General features: G+C 37.3%; 1 protein-coding gene across 2 annotated transcripts in view; it reads left to right on the top strand.

Annotated features, from left to right (window-relative positions):
* The window catches only part of ZNF277 (zinc finger protein 277), a 53,968-nt gene extending 39,061 nt beyond the window's left edge, over window positions 1–14,907 (top strand). For both annotated transcript variants that reach the window (XM_042872683.1, XM_042872684.1), the window contains exons 6-12: window positions 587–697; window positions 3,514–3,646; window positions 10,535–10,602; window positions 11,683–11,779; window positions 12,934–12,976; window positions 13,570–13,744; window positions 14,580–14,907. In XM_042872683.1, the coding sequence (XP_042728617.1) occupies window positions 587–697; window positions 3,514–3,646; window positions 10,535–10,602; window positions 11,683–11,779; window positions 12,934–12,976; window positions 13,570–13,744; window positions 14,580–14,772 (820 nt within the window). In that variant the 3' untranslated portion in view covers window positions 14,773–14,907. The remainder of the gene's footprint in view (window positions 1–586; window positions 698–3,513; window positions 3,647–10,534; window positions 10,603–11,682; window positions 11,780–12,933; window positions 12,977–13,569; window positions 13,745–14,579) is intronic.
* Window positions 14,908–17,621: the final 2,714 nt, after the last annotated feature.

The raw sequence follows: 17,621 nt of genomic DNA, 5'->3' as shown, positions 1-17,621 counted from the left end.
GTTGTTGTGCTACTTTTGAGTGCTCTTTGTGTTGCTAGTGCTGCATGAAGCTGGATGTTGTGTTGAGGGACATGGTTTAGTAGGAGCTATTGGGAATAGGTGAACGGTTGGACTGGGTGATCTTCTAGGTCTTTTCCAACCTTGGTGATTCTATGATTCTATGATTCTAAGCAATATTGCTATAGAGGAGTATCACGCAAGAAACTTTTGTTAACCAGCATAGAGAAAACTAACAAATGGCTTTTTAAAATGTTTCTTAAGGCCATTGTTTGAAATGTGTGATTTGCTTATTCAAATTAATAAATGAGATTTGCTAAGAGAGGGTCAAAATAAAACGGTGTTGTAATTTTCATTAAAGGATTACGTGGCATGCGTGCAGATTACCCAGTTGAAATGTCACTGCACATAGAGTAGATCTGAAGTTGCATACTTCCTATTTGTTTTTTTTTTTCTAGCTGTGGCAGCAATGCTGTTATTGTTTATTTAATGTTGACTTTGCATTTTTAGAGCAGCTGGCATATTTTGACTGTGTAATTCTCATGTATATTCAAAAATACATCATGTTGTTTTTGAATGTCTTTTTTAGGTCTGTCCTTCTCAATCATATGGCAAGAGAGCATGCTTTTAACATTGGGCTGCCAGATAACATTGTGAATTGCTACGAGTTTTTGGCTGTATTACAGGAGAAGCTTGACAAGTAGGTTTGTTTTTCATTGTTATTGTATTTAAATGGACTTGAGTGATATTTCATTTAACCTTGGAATTAAGTTGGGTTTAAATTAATTCAGTATTCATGGTTAGTCAAGAAGAAACTAAGAGAGAATGTAACTTCTGCATGGTTATCTTAGAACACTTTGATTTATCAAAAGCTAATTCATAATACTTTGTAGTACATGTTGGCTGGAATAATAGTTACAGGTAGTGCTTTAGTTATTACGTGTTACAGTTTCCTCTGATGTCAATAGTAGCATGCACCTTTTTCTCATGACTGCTAGAGTCAGTGATCTTCTATATCACTGTAACCATCTTTTTGTTAAATATCTCTTAATATAGAGTTCTTGTGCCAATGATCTCTTTTATATAAGTGAATATGTGTCAATCATTTGTGAGATGTTTCACTACTGCTTTCAGAGTATATTCCAGAACAGAAGGAGAAGGCCAATCAATGTACATGCTGATTCAGAAGCGTGTAAATCTGAGATGGCTGAAGAAGTTAAAAAGAGAACTCCTCTGAGAGAAGAACTTTGATAGCAAAGACCAACAAACAGTTAACTTTGATTTTATTTTTTTTTTTTTTCAAGTGTATATGTGCCCTTTATGGATTTAACAAATGGGACAGGCAATATAAAGTATGCCCGTAATATAAATTGGGCTCTAGCGAAACATGTACTTCCTTAAAACTGAAACTGCTGCTTTAAGAAGCCTACTAGATTTCAATACAATCTGAAACTAAAGATTCTAGGAGAAATTTGCATAAATCTTAAACTTTGAAATTAACAGCAACAGAACAGGGAATTGTGAAAACTGTAATGTAGATAATGTAAGTTAGATTAAGTATCCTTCCAGATGAATTTAGGATCCTTGGCACGTACTTCTGCAAAAAAGAGAAAGAGATTCACAGGACAGAAATGGCAGTGGTGATCCCTAGTTTACAGTCTTTGGCCTATCAAAGAACATGCAGTCATGACAGATACAGGTAAAATTCCTCCAGAAATGAAGATATTTTAAGAATATCTTTTATGCTATGATTAGTGTTTCCTAATGCGCCTCCATATACGATACCGATGAATCACAGCTTTACTATTTATCAGGAGGAGTTCAGAGTATCATTTGGATGGAGGTTTTTGAAAGTCAGCTAAGTCTATAGTGAATATGCACACTGAAGTTCCTTCCAAAGCAATGAAAAGCCACTCCTCTCCTACTGCTAAGAACAGACTTAATAGTTGTGCTAGTAGAACAGTACCTGAAAGTACTTTCTAGAGCAGAAAAGTCTCATTTTAGACAACCATGTCTACACTACATTGTATATACTGGGCAAAAGCATTACATACATTTCCTGGGAATGCCTTACACAAGCAGATCATACTCTTAATCGTTAGCAGATAGAAGTAAGCTGATTTGAAAACATATTTTCTGCCATCAGGCCTGCAGTCCATCAGCAAAGCACTAGTCAGATTTTTAGACTTCAAGTACAATTAGAACTCAAAATTTATTGAATAGCCTAAACTTTACAACTATTCTTGAAGGCTTTCTTTTACTGCTATAAGATAAAACAATTGGCCCAAATTTAGTTAAATTTGGAATCCTACCGCATTGCTTTCAGCCTCTCAATGTAATTCATTATTTCTCCATTTGCAATTGCAGTGGTTCAACAATTCTAGCACTGTACCCACTTTGTTCATGGTCATGGCCATGAGCACCCACCTGCTATTCTGTTATTTATGAGCTGTCCAGTTCGGGGAATGGTCACATCGAAGCCAACTGTGGTTCTTAAGGCTGAGAAAGACTTCAGTTCAGTGTATCCGTCACAACTATCTAGAAGCTCAAGATCTACAAACATTAAACAAGGACATTCCTGTAACCTCAGTGCTCTGCTGTTTCTCTGCTGGAAAAAAAAATGGCTGTTGTCCATTTCAGGGATAGATGTCCATTTAGATGAAAGTGCAGATTAGTCTCCTCATAGTCCACTGTCTGAGAAGAGAGACTACTTAATGCTGTCTAGGCTCAACTTCAGGTACCAGTTGATACTGCAGGAGAGAACAATTCTTTTATAGTACTCTGCTTGCAATAGAGAATTTAAGACTGTGGATACACTTCTCTTGTGTTTGCTCTGGAGGACATAGTGTAGTAAAGTTTCCATTTGTTAATGAATGTTTTCAGTTTCTTAAGTAACAAATAAATGTATAAGTATATAAATAAAAATAGAAATACAGATATATGAAGTGTGAATAGTATTAATAAATTTGATTTGTCAGGATTACAAAGCCTATTGATCACCCTGTCAAACTTTTTTTCAGTCACCCTCTGGGTTAGAAGTATGAAGCTCTGTTTAGCAAGTTTAAATTGTTCTTAGAGATATGTAGCATGATCAGAGTTGTTGCTGGTTTGGTTTTTTCGTCCTAAATTTCAATGTTACAATTACTCATGGGTTGGATTCCAGCGTAAAGGCATTCCAAGCTGAGTGTTCATTTCTTAACCAATCAGTAGCCCTCCCGTGTCCTGCTGGGGTGATTTTGGTAAATCAGCTTTTTTCCTCATGTCGCTTGTGGAGCAACAGTAAACTTTTTTATTATCTGTACTTTCATTTTCCATAGTTTTTGTTAGGTGCTGTTTTACCTGCATGTATGATGACTCTACTGTGATCTAAGATTAGGTTTTTTTGCAAATAAATTAATTTTCCTTTTCATTTAGCTTGCTTTCAGAATTAGTCTTACTGTATACATCTCCATCTTATTTAAGTGTATTATCTTGTACTATTTTTAATGTGTTGACCTGTTTACCTTTTTGTTTTAGTTTGCAGTGTTTGTACTGTGAAAAAGTCTTCAGAGACAAAAACACACTTAAAGATCACATGAGAAAGAAGCAACATCGCAGAATCAATGCCAAAAACAAAGAATATGACAGATTTTATATCATTAATTACTTGGTAAGAGGTTCTATAAATCAACTAAAGAGCTACAGACAATATCTTGTTAAAAGTGAGTAATTGCATTTCAGCAATTACTAAAAAGGTCAAAAATCAAGTCAAGGACTCTTAAGGAATATGCTCATTTATGGTATGATAATCTAGATAATTGTTAAACTAAGGAATGGTAAACATTTGTTCTTGAGAATTGATTCTGAGAGATGCAAGAATGCAGCTTGAAGAGATGCTAATCATCATGTCATTAGTGCTCAGTCTTTGCTTTAAGTATCAGAAGGGAAAATGAGGTAGAGTAATGAAATAAATGGAGATCTAACTTGAATGCTATTGGCTTTGAGCTTGTTTTCTACAAACCTTAGTCTGGAAGTGCTCTTCAGAGTATAAATTAGATGCAAAGAGGAGGAAAATGAAAGATATGGAGATGAAAGAAAAAGTTTTTGCTCTTAGCCTCCAGGTAGATGTATGCTTTTAGGTAATACTATTTTTTCTCTCACATCTGTGAGGGTGTGTATGCATGTGTGTAGCAAATTTTCACTTGCTGTCTTCAGCTCTTGAATATAAGAGATGCTTCAAAAGCTTCTGCACTTTCCTGGAAATAACTATATTTCACCTGAACTAGTCTGTGTGCCACCTGCATGTATTAATATCCAGGTTATAAATGAATTTTTCAAGCACCTTTGACTGTTTTACCTTTTCTTTCTATTTAATCTCTCCTTGGGTTTTACTCCAATCAAGAAGTTGGATATTAAAGCTCTGCCAAGTCCCTCCTACCTTAGGTGGGGTGAATTTCCTTTGTGATCCTGTATGTCTTCCTTCCAAAGATCAGTGATCTGAAACTTTTATTTTCCTTTCCAGAAACATGAATACCACTTTAAAAACTTTAAACTTGCTTTAAAAACTGATCTATATTTGCTGCATAGCAGTGAAAAAGTTATAAAGTTCTGCATGCTGGATGTTCTCAGCTTCTCTACAGAACTTAGTCTTTTCTTCCTTGAAAGTTAACAGTCTCAAATTTAATGTTTTAATTGTTTTAAGTAGTTTTAATAGCTTTATTCTTCTCTATTAGTTCTGTAGTCTTATGTTTTCAGAATGCAGCATCCTCTTCACGTTCCTTTCCGTCTCAAATTTGCATTTCAGTTCAGCTTTGTATCTGTCCCAGCTTTGATCAGGAAGTTGAACCAGAAGCTCAGAGAACTGTGTGATAACTCATTCAGAAATTTTAGAGACAGGCTGGGGGGTTATAACATCAGGGAGGACACAGTGGGCTATCCCACGTTCATAATCAGAAAAGCCCAGAGCAAATACAACAAGGTATAACATGTTCATATATCTAACCTCTTTTCCCATTCTTCCCACTTGCTTCAAAGCAAGTCACCTTGTCCCAGCTGTCTACTGTGAATGATCTGTGGCCTATACACTTCCTGAACATGTGGCAGTACTCTTTGAGTAGTGCTTTTGGCGTGGCCACTGAGCATTCAAACTGTTAAACATCATGGGCAGCCACAGGACTGGACAGAACAATGCCAGGGAGGTGGTGGAGTCGCCCTCCCTGGCAGTGTTCAAGAAGCATCTGGCTGAGGAGCTACGAGATGTGGTTGAGTGGGTTGTGGTAGCAGTGGTAATGGGAGGATGGTTGGACTAGATGATCTTGTAGGTCCTTTGCAACCTTGTGATTCTATGATTCTATGATTCCAGGACAGGGCTCAAGACAGTGCCCTGGACCTCTGTAGTTATTGTTGGGATTCTGGGCAGGACTTTGCAGAGTGTCTTCTTAAACCAGCCTGAACCAGTTCAGATATTGCCTATTTATTGACATAACTTAGAGACATATTTTTCACCTCCTTGATATTACAGAGAGAGGATAGCAAATGTCATTCTAATAAAAAATGTCAGTCTACCAAGATGGAGGCTGCATGTGCAAGGTTTCTGAGGGTGAGCTTCTTGTGCAGCTTCTGGGACACTTTTCACCATTTCTTCTCTGACTGTATGCACTGTGCTACAGCCATTATTTGGGTTTTTTTGCACACATTTTGTCTTTCACTGCATTCTATGCAGCAGATTGTTTCTACTCTGTTTCTGATCCTTCAAAATGTCTCCAAATCAGAATTTTTTACATTTCTTCTTTTAAAACAAATGAAAAACTCTGCCTTAAACATTTACAGAATTGCTCACTATATAGTGTGTATATTTGTGTGTATTTGTGTGTATATAGTGTGTATTTGCACACTGTTAACATGGGACCAAATTTTTTGTTAACTTGAAAATGTTAGAATTCTCCTATGTTGTATAGAGCATGTGTTCTCAAAATAGCTTTTGGTAAACCCCTTATTTTTGCACAAAGTAGGAAAAGAAATTAATGGGAAGAACCTTAATTTGTTCACTGAGGGCTCAGTAGGTTGGCCTTATTCTAAGGAGAAATACCATTATTATCTTCTGCTATCACACTATATGTAGTGTACAGTAGACTAAATTAATATGATAAGACTTTTTTCAATCTGAATTAAAATTCATTGAATTCTGGATGTTATGCAAAGTGTGTTTTCTAATGACTTAAAGTCATTTTACCTCCTCTCCCCGAGCTCCTCACACTTTACCACAGGATTTTCCTTTCTGATGAATACTATCAAGCTTTACTGACATCTCAAGAAGTCTTAAGGATCCATTATTCCCACTGCTCCAGACACACAGGGGAATTATGCAATTTCACACTACAGACACAGATTGAGTATTTTATTTGAATTGACAGGTATACTTTCAATATTTACTAAAGATTTAATCTTGACCAAAAGATTTAAACTTACAATTTATTTATTTTTTTGTATGTTTTCACAGAAAGGTTTGAATTTGGGAATGTAATAAAGATCTTCCCTTATGCCTGTTTGGTCCTGTTTGTTTTCATCATAAAGAAGCTGTGAGACTAAGTAGGTCTCTAATGATAAACATCAATCTTATCCACTTTGCTTTTAGGTTGTGTTCCATAAAGCTTTTTTATCAGCAACTGAATCTTAACCTATTTAAATAGATAATTATTCAATGCAAGATCTTACAGACGCCTTTTAAAGCAAAGATGTATATGTTGTATAGATGTGCTTTTTTTTTTTCCTTTATATATTATCTTCACCAAGCACTGCATAAAATAGTCTTTTTTAGCTAGAACTGGCAATTGCCTTTATTTTGCACTGAGGGGTTTAAAACCTTTTTGTTCTGATGTTCTGAGAGTGCCCATTGCATTGCCTTACGATCTTCTGGACAGTTCTTACTTGTGTTTTTACGTTCATGGCAAAACTTCCATTGACTTCTTCAAGAGCAGTAGGCTTTCCCTTCATTCTTTCTGTCCATCCACTCAACTTTTCTTTTTACTTGATGTTTTAGTAAAGTTATGAGGACATGTTTTCATAACAAAAGTTATATTTTTTGTATGTCAGTAATTCGCTCTCCAAAATTTTCTATTTGGTATAGCAATGAATAATATTGCAAATTCTTTTGTAAATGTTTTGGTATTCTGAGATTTTGTTATGACTTCTGTCATGACCCACAGACTGCTTTGATTTATCTACCCCATATTATCCATACATTCTTTTGCTCACAGGTTAATGTAAAAATACCTTATTACATCTTACGGTCAGTAAGAATAGAAGGGTTTTTTTGTCACATATAAAAGGGTTTTTTTGTGCATATGTAATAGATTTATTTCTTAAGTACGTATCAAAAGTTTATTACTAGGTACTTATTGAATTAGAATGGGAGCTTTGCAATGATGCAAATGACTCAAAAGGCATTGGTGTCACTTCCACAGTGGATTTGGGGATCTTTTTTCAGTATTGTGTAAGTATGAAAGATGGTATAATCAACCCTATACTATTCCAAAATGCTTGAATTATAAATTGGAGGAAAAAAAAATCAGGCAGAAGAACTGAGCAACAATGCATCTCAGAGATATGTTTGGGTTACTTTATTTTTCTCTTCTCCAAAAAAACTTCCTACCTGGTTTTGTCTCTGTGCCTTTCTTAGCCTGTGTCCCCGTGAGTCATCTTGTACCAAAGATCAACTAAAAATAGGGAGGGAAGCACTCTGGAGTCTGTGATACGTGCTGGGAGTCAGAAAAGAACAAGGCAGTAGTAAAACTCTCCTGTTCCAACCCAGAAAACTGAGGCAGACCTAAACTGAGAGGGCCTTCCTTTGTAGGTTTGAGAGATGGTCACTGTCAGCACTTTAAGCATAGAGTATGTGTTGTAGTAGATGATGATGTTTATTTTCAAGTTGTCTAATGGCACTTATCTGTAGTAATGTAACATCGCCATAACGAATGTGCATATGACTCAGTTAGCTGAAAATGCTACTTATCACCTACTAGAAAACTTGTTTTCAAAATGGCTTTACTTTTCATCTGTGATATATTCGTATTGCCAAGCCCTGAGTCATCGTTATTAGCTGTTGCTAAAGGGGGAAAGGAAGAGTTATAGGGGTTACTATCTATATTTAGCCTGTTCTGACTTAAGTAGTGCACATTTTGTAAAATAGTAAATGGAAAACCTCCTTCAGTTGGTGATAGTTCAAGTCTTAATGAAATGTTCACGTTCATTTCTCTTCAAGGAGAGATGCAATCACCAAGAAGGAAACACTTCATGTTAAAATTAATCCAGTGTCTATAAACTAATGATGGGGTAAGCCTTTTTATGATAAAGCATCACTAAATTCTGCAGCAATATAAAGCAAATCAGACGATCATAATAAGGCAGGTGAGAAAAAGGGTATGGGGAAGTTTGCAGGGAAAGCAGCAGCTGTTTGGATTTTCTGAGCTTCCCAGGCCTAAAGGTCTATTTGCATGTAGTTCAGTAATTGCTGTTCGGGGAAAAATGCTTGAGATAGCAGCTGCCTGCCTGATTTCTTCCATTTCAACACTACTCATGTTGGGGTATTTTGCCTCAGTGAAGCATGCTGGCCGTCTCCCAGCAGAACCCTTGAAGCTCTGCTCAAGTTGAGGAGATAAAGTGCTGGGGAGGCAGTTAATCTCTATACATTTAGACTTCATTTTAGAAGAAGAAATTCTCAAACCACACCCATTTGCATGCTCTCCTCATTCATCTGCAAGACCCTCATCACCATAAGGTATGCAGCGTGTATTCAAGAAGTAGTTGGTTTTACTTGGATATATAGCAAGGCCTTTAGTTCTTTCAGTCAAGCATTTTCTATTTAAACTATAAAAATGTCAAGTCTAGGGCTTTTTTTGTTCAAGTTTTGTTAAAAATTTCTTAGGAATCTCTAGGGATGTTACTGAGAGCTCTTGCATCTCAGATGAAAGAGCAAGGGAACTTGAATATATAACAAAGCCAGCCTTGATCCCAAATGCTTATCAAGCTGTAATGCTTTAAAAAAGATTGAAAGCTTTAAAAATCTTTCGAAGAACTCTTTCCCATCCAATTGCTCAGTTTCTGTATTTTGACACTTTCATCATCGTGTCCCCAGTTATCCATTTACCTTGGAATTTTCCATTGATACAAGTTCTGAATAGCTTTTTCCTTTTGCCTTTTTCTCTCCTCTGAATACAAGTAGATAAGGGAAACAGACTTCTTACAAGGGCCTTTGCTGGCTTCTTTGCAGAAATACCATAAAGAAACAGCGACTAACAAAGCTTGTGCCTAGTTCTTTTCCCCTTTCACCTTTAATTAAAAGTTGAAGCTTAATATTGGCTTCTGTTTTGAATATGCTCTTTTGTGAACATAAACTCCAAGCTGTTAAGGGAACAACTGTGAGCATTCTTCCTTTTGCATGGTTGTGAGCAGCTATCCTCTCATTAAGGTGTTAACATTAGAAGCCATAGGAAACTAGTGTACAGCTGTGAGAACATGTGGTGAGATGTGTTAATGGCTTCATGTTATCTCACAGTAATGGTGACATTAATGAGTCTCCCTCGTAACTCAGAGAGTTTGCACACTACCGTGTAGCATCCCTGAATTAATTACTGAATTTTCATTCTGTAATCTATAATGGCATTATGTTTAGAGCTGTCTAGAGACATTTGTGTATCATTTATCTGATAGACAGTAACAGCTTTAAAAATTCTCATTAAATTGTTAAATGATGGATATCTTTTCATTATTTCTCCAAACAACCATAAAGACACGAATAACAATTGTTACTAAGGATTTTATTACATATATTTATTAGAGAGGTTATTGGAATAAAATAAATGAAAGAGTGACCTTTTTTATTTGCCACCTTCCCTTATTGGAGATGAGACCATCCGCTGTGATCTTTGTGAGCACCTCACAGACATGAAAGGCACGAATTCAGAAGCGCTATTTCAGTACTGGTTAGTTGGCTCTGGTTTGCTTTCAAAGGCAGGAAGAACCTGTCAGTGGAAAGAAAAACACTAGCTAAAGATCACTGCTGGTACTTCAGCTCTTTATTGTCTGTTATTTATATCGCAGTCATGCTGAGATGGCCTGCCATTGTGCTGTAGCTGCACAAAAGTATGGTGATGGCTGAAGATCTTTTAAGTATAAATAAACAGTGCAGAGGGTGAAAGGAAGGACAGAACATTGTGAGTAGGTATGCTTACATTGAGCAAGCGTGATAGCAAACAGAACAGTGTTAGCATACCTTCCTTGGGAACTAACTAGTAGTATTGCAACACTGGCTTTACACACTGCTTGGGTGCTCTTCTTGGAGCTCTGTACTAAATCACCTCCGTCCCAGATGTAGTGTGGGGAATGTCCCACTAAAAGATAATACAAATTCTTATTTTAAGTTATTACTAGGACAGTGCTGTATGACTGCCTTTAGCTCACAGAAACGCCATGACCTCCCAAATGTTCATTCACTTGATACGAAAAATGTGGTGAGAGTCAATACATGTTTTATTTTTCCTTTTCTTCTTTTTTTCTCCAGGAATTTGGAAAGTCCTGGGAGGAAGTGCAGTCAGAGGATGATCGGGAATTACTAGATAACCTTGAGGAGTAAGATCTATTTATGTGCCCTTATAAAGAACTGTAAGAGCATTACTGTTGAAAGCACTTACAAGGAAAAATGCTGTGCATTGTTAGTACACAGTTAAAATTCATTTAAGCCAGTGTAATCAACTCCAAATTGTTTTCATCAAAGGCATTTCTCTTCAATGAGGGTTATAAATTTCGTACTTCAACCACAAGCCTATTTGTTAATTTACACATAGCTCCATCAACATCTTTTAGGTTTTACAGTGTTGTAGGCAAAACCTTTTATTTTGTACTTAAAAGTGAACTGGATTTTCTCAGATTTAAAATTAGGTGTAAGTTTGAAGTAAATTTGGTGGTGCTGACTGATGACAAAATCTGCCCCTCCTCTGTACTCTTCTTGGCTCCAGGCTCTCTGATTACTACAAAGGTGTTTTCCTTGACTGCAGAGAATTGGATAAACAGGGAATGGTTTGTAGGCACCAGGCTCCCTGACCTTCCTTAAGCTTAATTCTGTTGATTAAAAAGGGAGTACAGTCATATTTTCATCTCTAAGCAATACTGTGAATCTTAACAGACGAGTGCTAGTGTTTATTCTCTGCATGCATATCTAAATGTGGCATAAATGAGTGGCTCAGAAATAATATTTGATGAATAAATATCAGACTGATTAAAATGTGTTTGATGCTTGTGTCTGTGGCTAACATATTCAAAGACTAGAAAAGTTTGAAAGACCTTATAAAAATAAACTCTGAAAGCAATTTTTTATAACTTGCCAAGCTGATTAGAAACTGAAGGTAAGACCCTGACAGTAGTGGAGGGAAGTTGAAGGATGGTGTACTGCCTGCAGCACAGGAGGTACCCAGCAATAACTGCTCCGTTATCCTCGAATTTCCAGGTTTGTTTTTTTTTTTTTAGACAGAAAACCAATTTCTAATCATATATTCAGCTGTAAATCCATACTTTTCCACTCCTTCAAAGTATTTTGTTTCTCTGGATTTATTTATTGTGCTGTGAAAGCAGAATCTGTAGTGCTCTTTCACAAAATGTCTCTTCTCTTTTCCATGATTAAATGATTATTTTTTTTTAATTCTTAATTATAAGAGACTGGTCTGACTGGGAAGAGCACCCCGTGTGTGCAGTTTGCCTGTTCTGTGAACAACAAGCAGACACCACAGAAAAGCTGCACCTTCACATGCAGGTAAGACTTGCGGTGATGGTTTCATACTGATGCTCCACCACACCACTCTGTCATTTCCCCCTCTTCAAAAACATAGGGAGAGAGAATGCATTGGAAAAGGGCTCAAGATAAGGATATGGAGATCACTCGCCAGTTACCATCATGGGCAAAACAGCCTCAGCATAGGGAGATGAATATTATTGCTTGTTGCTTACGGGCTGAAGCAGTGAGAAATTGAAACAAACTAAAAACACCTTCCCCAGCCCTACATCCTCTTCTGCTCCTCCTCCCGAGTGGCACAGGGGAATGGGGGCTGCACTCAGTCTATATTGCTTCTGTGGTCTCCTCCGCATTAACCAAATACTGTTAAATATCAGTTCTTTCATCACTTTTGAATTAAAGAGTAGGATTGTAGCATCTTTGTTAAGATCAGTTCAACTGCTTAACTCTTTAGTGCAGAACTAAGGCATTGCATCTGTAGCACCTACATCTACAGTGTTCAGTTCTACAATGAGACTATGAATAGCTGGTACTTATAGAACCATAGAATCATAGAGTCACCAAGGTTGGAAAAGACCTTCAAGATCATCCAGTCCAACCGTTCACCTATTCCCAATAGCTCCTACTAAACCATGTCCCTCAACACAACATCCAGTCTTTCCTTGAACACCCCCAGGGTTGGTGACTCCACCACCTCCCTGGGCAGTCCATTCCAGTGCCTGACCACCCTTTCTGAAAAGTAATACTTCCTCATGTCCAGCCTGAATCTCCCCTGCCGTAGCTTGAAGCCATTCCCCCTGGTCCTATCACTAATGACACGAGAGAAGAGGCCGACCCCCAGCTCACTACAACCTCCCTTCAGGAAGCTATAGAGAGCAACTGTTTTAACTGTGTAGACTGATATAGACAATAAAAAGGTGGGATTTTTAATATTAAAGTGGCTTAATGATTTAATAAGTTTGATTGTTAGCACCTGTGTTTCAGTTTCAATATACTGTCTAACAGGAGCATTGCTGTTTAACACAATGTGAACGTTTCTGATGTGAGAAAACATTTGGGGGGTTATACCATGCATTCATGTCTGCATATGTCTGTGTCAGTCTATGAAAAGCTGTGTTTAATATGACCTAGTTGAAATAGCAGAAATTAGATTTTTTTTTTCTTTTTTTCTCCAGAAATCACATGGATTTGACTTTCTTAAAATAAAATCAGAGCTTGGTGAGTAAGAGATGCTGTACTTGTCAGCATTTGCTGTTAGTGTGGAGAAAACCACATCATAAGAATACTGGAAAGAGACTGTATCAATTTGATTTCTATATGGGCACCTAACTTTCCCATTACAGATACTGTTTCAGCTGGCTTACAAAAGACAGCCAAACCACTATTTTTCTGGAACTGTTGTTAGTGCCAAGTATGTGTGCTATTTTCTGAACAACCATTGGATTCTTTCAGAGTAGCCCCTACAAACAGCCATTCTGTAAGTCTCATGGCTGGCTTCTGCAGCCTTGGAATAATCATTGCTATTAAGATTATTATTATGCCTGTTAAGACTTGCTTGCAGCTTAGGAGGCTGGGGTCTAAGCTTTGTTTGGCCAGTGTTTGCATTCTGCTGTAGACTAGGAGGAAGCAAGCTGTAATTTTTACAGTAAAATAAGAACTGGTTCCCCTTCATCTAAGAAGAAACATTTGTTCAGTTAGTTTGCAGTGCTGGTCTTCAGTAACCCTTATCAACCTTTATGTTTAAATCAAGAAAGCATTTGTAAATTAAAATTTATATCTCTTAAGTACTGATATGCTGCCCTTTCCCTTAGGTCTAAACTTTTATCAGCAAGTGAAGCTAGTGAACTTCATAAGGAGAGAAATCCATCATTGTCGTTGTTACAGCTGCCAGGAGAAATTTCAGTCTAAGGGAGGACTGATAAGTCATATGGAAGAGACAAAACACATTACATTCCTGCCAGTCAGGTCTACCTGGGACCAACCACAGTAAGGGCAAACATCTTTCTTCCAGCATTTATACCGTTACTTGATAATGTCTGTAAAGCAGTAAGCTGAAAGTTCTGGTTTTTACCAGTGCTACAGTGCTCAGAGCTCAGATGAGAAATTGTGTTAAAACAGCTCAGAATTAGAAATCTCTGTTCTGTCTGAAGCTAAAATAAACGTGGGGTCCTGCTCTTTTAGTTGCATGCTGGATTCAGTGTCACCATGAGTTGTGCCTGCACTGTCAGGTTAGTATGCAAGAGAAGTTAGTTGCTGCAAAGTGGTCTTTTGTGTGTGTTTGCTGCGTCTGGCATGTATGTCACTGATAGTAGAGATGTGCTGTGGATACACAGAAACACTAGAAACAAATCAAACCCTTTCTTGTGCACATCTAATGTAGGTATCTGTATAGTATCTACCTAATTTGAGCTCTTTACATGTGGTTTTCTCTGTAGCAAGTGGAGAGAGAGCGTAACATACCACTGATTCAGATTGTAAGCAGGCTTCACAAGCCTAGGGGTTGATGCCACAGGGACTGTTATCACTTAAAAAATCTCAATTCAGTGTTTGGTGTGGGACAGATCTGGATCTGTGGCTTCACTCGTGACTGTGTGGGGAAGAAATATTGGGAAGGCTTGTTGCTGTCTCTTCTGTATAACTTCTAAGACGTCTGTGTCTGCTGATTTTTTGAGCATGCTGCCTACTCGTTGCAGACAACCAGACTTTCTCATTTTTCTTTTTTTTTTTTTAATTCAATCTCATAAAATAAGTCCAACCTACTTGAACCAGAATATGTGACTATCTAGTTATATTCTATTCTATCACACCTTGTTGCTTCTAGGTATTATTTTCCTACCTATGAAAATGACACACTCCTCTGTACACTGTCAGACAGTGAAGATCTGATACCTGAGGATCAAAGTGAAGATGTCCCTGTTGTAAGTGAAGATATATCCAGTCTAAAAGCTCTCAAACAGAGCAGCGTTTTAAACCAGCTACTGTGTGAAGAGAACGGCAGCCATGATAAAAGTTGACCTCGAATGATCTTTGAGTGTTTCTCCTGGAATACAAAAAATACATTCTTTCATTCATATTGAAATATGGTATATATGTTATCTCTGGACAAATATTACATGTATGGAAATGCTAAATAAAATTTACACGTACAATTTTTTGGTTTTATCTTCCTTTAGCTTACAGCTTTGTTTTAAAATTAACTGCTGGATTTTATGCTTGCTTAGAACATTCCTGGCATTATTCACAAATAGGATTTTTCTTCTATTCTTTCTGAATCTGTCAGAATCAAAGTTCTACTGTAAGGCTATTTTGTAAAAGTCATGAACAATTGAGACAACATGTCTTCATACATGAGCCAATCCGTTTTAACTCTTGATCTGTTACATAAAGCATATTTTGCTGTTTTTAAACTTAGACTGCTTCAAAGAGAATGTGGCACTGTTATTCATTATTAATATATAAGATGCATAGCTCCTGTTCTTAAAACTGGCTCAGAAACTTCAGTAAAGCTCTCTCTGGCTCATGGATATCTGACTGCATGGAATGCTGCCAGTCTGAAGCCTAAAAATGTATTGGAAAATTTCAATCTTGGTAGAATCAAAAATCCACAGACTTCAAAGTAGACTTCTTGTATGGTCATGAACTGAGATATCACTATTTTAGGAGATTGTAGACACATAAATCCAAATTAAATCCTCAGAATCTTTATTCAACTGTCCACTAAAGTTACTGTGTTTACTTTGAGACAGAACTTAAAAGTTCCCCAAGTTACAAAAGGTCTGCAGCATGTTTGGAAACACCCCAGTGTTAATAGAGCAAAGCAGCTCATAGCATAGCTCACAGCATAGGATGATCAAAACTAGATATTCCTACCTCCATTTTTCCTCTTCAAATTTTATTTAAAGTAGTTCCAGAGTTTAGGTTTGGCTTCCTATAAAATGCACAACTGCTTTCAAAACCGGTGGCGCGTTCCTTTTCCTTCCTTAGTCCAATGTGTGTGAGTCTCAGCTCAGTGCCCTTCCCTGTCTGAGAAGAGTCAAAGCCATAGCTTTACCTTTGCACACTTCCCTTTACCTGAAATAGATCCCTGTCAATGAGAGTTATTATTTGTCGTTATGTGGTGATTGAGAATTAGATAGCAGTCCCTAGGAGCAAGAGCTAAAGCTCAAACCTTTATGCATGTTCTGGTAAGCTTCCATATCTAGCCTAATTCACCTTGTGATATATTTGGATCAGTTTCTTTTAACTTGTATTGAACTTGCATTCTCCTGGCGTTACTCATCACCCACTGGCACTTCTTTTTGCTTCCCCTTTCTTATTTGCTCTTAGGCCCAGGTGCTCCAAAGGTAAATTACGCCAACAAGATGCCGAAAATGTATTGTGAAAGTCAGAGCAGCCTCCTGACTGCACAGACAAGCAGGCAAAGAAGCAATTTCTCACTCTGTCAAGACAAAATGAGATAGAAGTGGATCAGCAGGTGCTGAGAGTGCAAACAAAGGAAGGGAGCAGGTGTAGTCGCATGCATCTGCATTGGCTTTGATTAAACAGGTTCAACAATTTTGGGGTTGTGGGTTTTTTTGCTTGGTTGGCTGGTGGTTTAACTGGAACATCCGACTGTCTAAAATAAGCTGTAGTCTGTACTTATTGTAATTATATTAATTTCATGTAGTGATTGGCTGTTGCTGTTGATTTTTTTTTTTCTTCTTCTAAACAGTTTTTTTCCAGAACAGCTACTATTCTTCCTAAATTAAAGATTGATTTCAGTTTTTTCAGTCAGAACTTCAGCTGAGGTGGAAGAAAGAGTTGGTAGGGTTTACATTAACAATATGAGTGTTGAGCAGAGTTAAACATCAGTGAGGGAACTACGGGTAAATCAGCAGCCCATGGATGTGTTTTATGGCATGTCCGTCTCAGAAGGGCACACTAAGGGAAAGATAAAATTTTATTGATATACCATAAAGTGAAATTGCAAAATGTTTCCTAATCAAGAGAAATGTCGTGCTGAGTCACTCAAGTTCCTACAAAGTGAAATCAGGACTATTAGCAATATGAAATTGTTTCTTTTCCTGCTTCTAATAGAAATCTGATTTTTGTGATTTTTCAGGGTAGAATTAAGAAAGGATGTCAAGATGTATTTTATAAATAACGTGGGTTGCTTGACTTTGAGTAGAGAAGAAAAGGTACATATGAAAAAATGAACAGCAGTGTGTAATTTCACTGAACATGGAATAGGGAACACGAGGAATCAGGTTAGAGCTGACCTTGTTACTTCAGGTATGCATGGTGGGCAACAGAGTAGTTTAGTAAGTTCAAAAAGTCAGGATACAGTTTCTAGAGTAAGAATTCAGCGTCTTCACTTAGCATGAAGATGTTTCTAATTGGGTTTGCTAGAGCATACTGTCTTTGTATGATGCCCACAGTTTTCCCAGAGGATTGTCTTCTTGTCTTCTATTAAAACACCCAAATCAGTATCTGTTTTAAATCTGGAGTAATCTTGCCACTAAATAGAGGACACAGCTAAGATTGCAGACAGTGATACTGAGCTATTACATGAACAAATGCATACTTTTAACACAAAAGTATTTTTGGAAGTCTAACCTGTCCTTCAGCTTAGCAAGTCTCACTCCTAGATTTCAGTGACAGAAGCATTAAAAGAACAGTTCCATCACAAGCCATGGAATTAACCAAGTTGGGTCTGGCAACTGGGCTTTAAACAGTCAAATCAGAAGAATGAGTGGTGCTGATTGGTATGAGAAAAAGCTGCACTAGTGTAATTCCAATGCACATTTCGTAACACAACACTTCCTTAGCTTAGATCCTCACTCCATATGCATATCCCTTTGCTTTATCTAAAGCCATCTTCTTG

The sequence above is a fragment of the Lagopus leucura genome, unplaced genomic scaffold, assembly GCF_019238085.1.
Source record: "Lagopus leucura isolate 7727_CA_CO unplaced genomic scaffold, USGS_WTPT01 Super-Scaffold_100008, whole genome shotgun sequence".
NCBI classification, from domain to species: Eukaryota; Metazoa; Chordata; class Aves; order Galliformes; family Phasianidae; genus Lagopus; species Lagopus leucura.
This window is presented reverse-complemented; position numbering and strand designations above follow the sequence as displayed.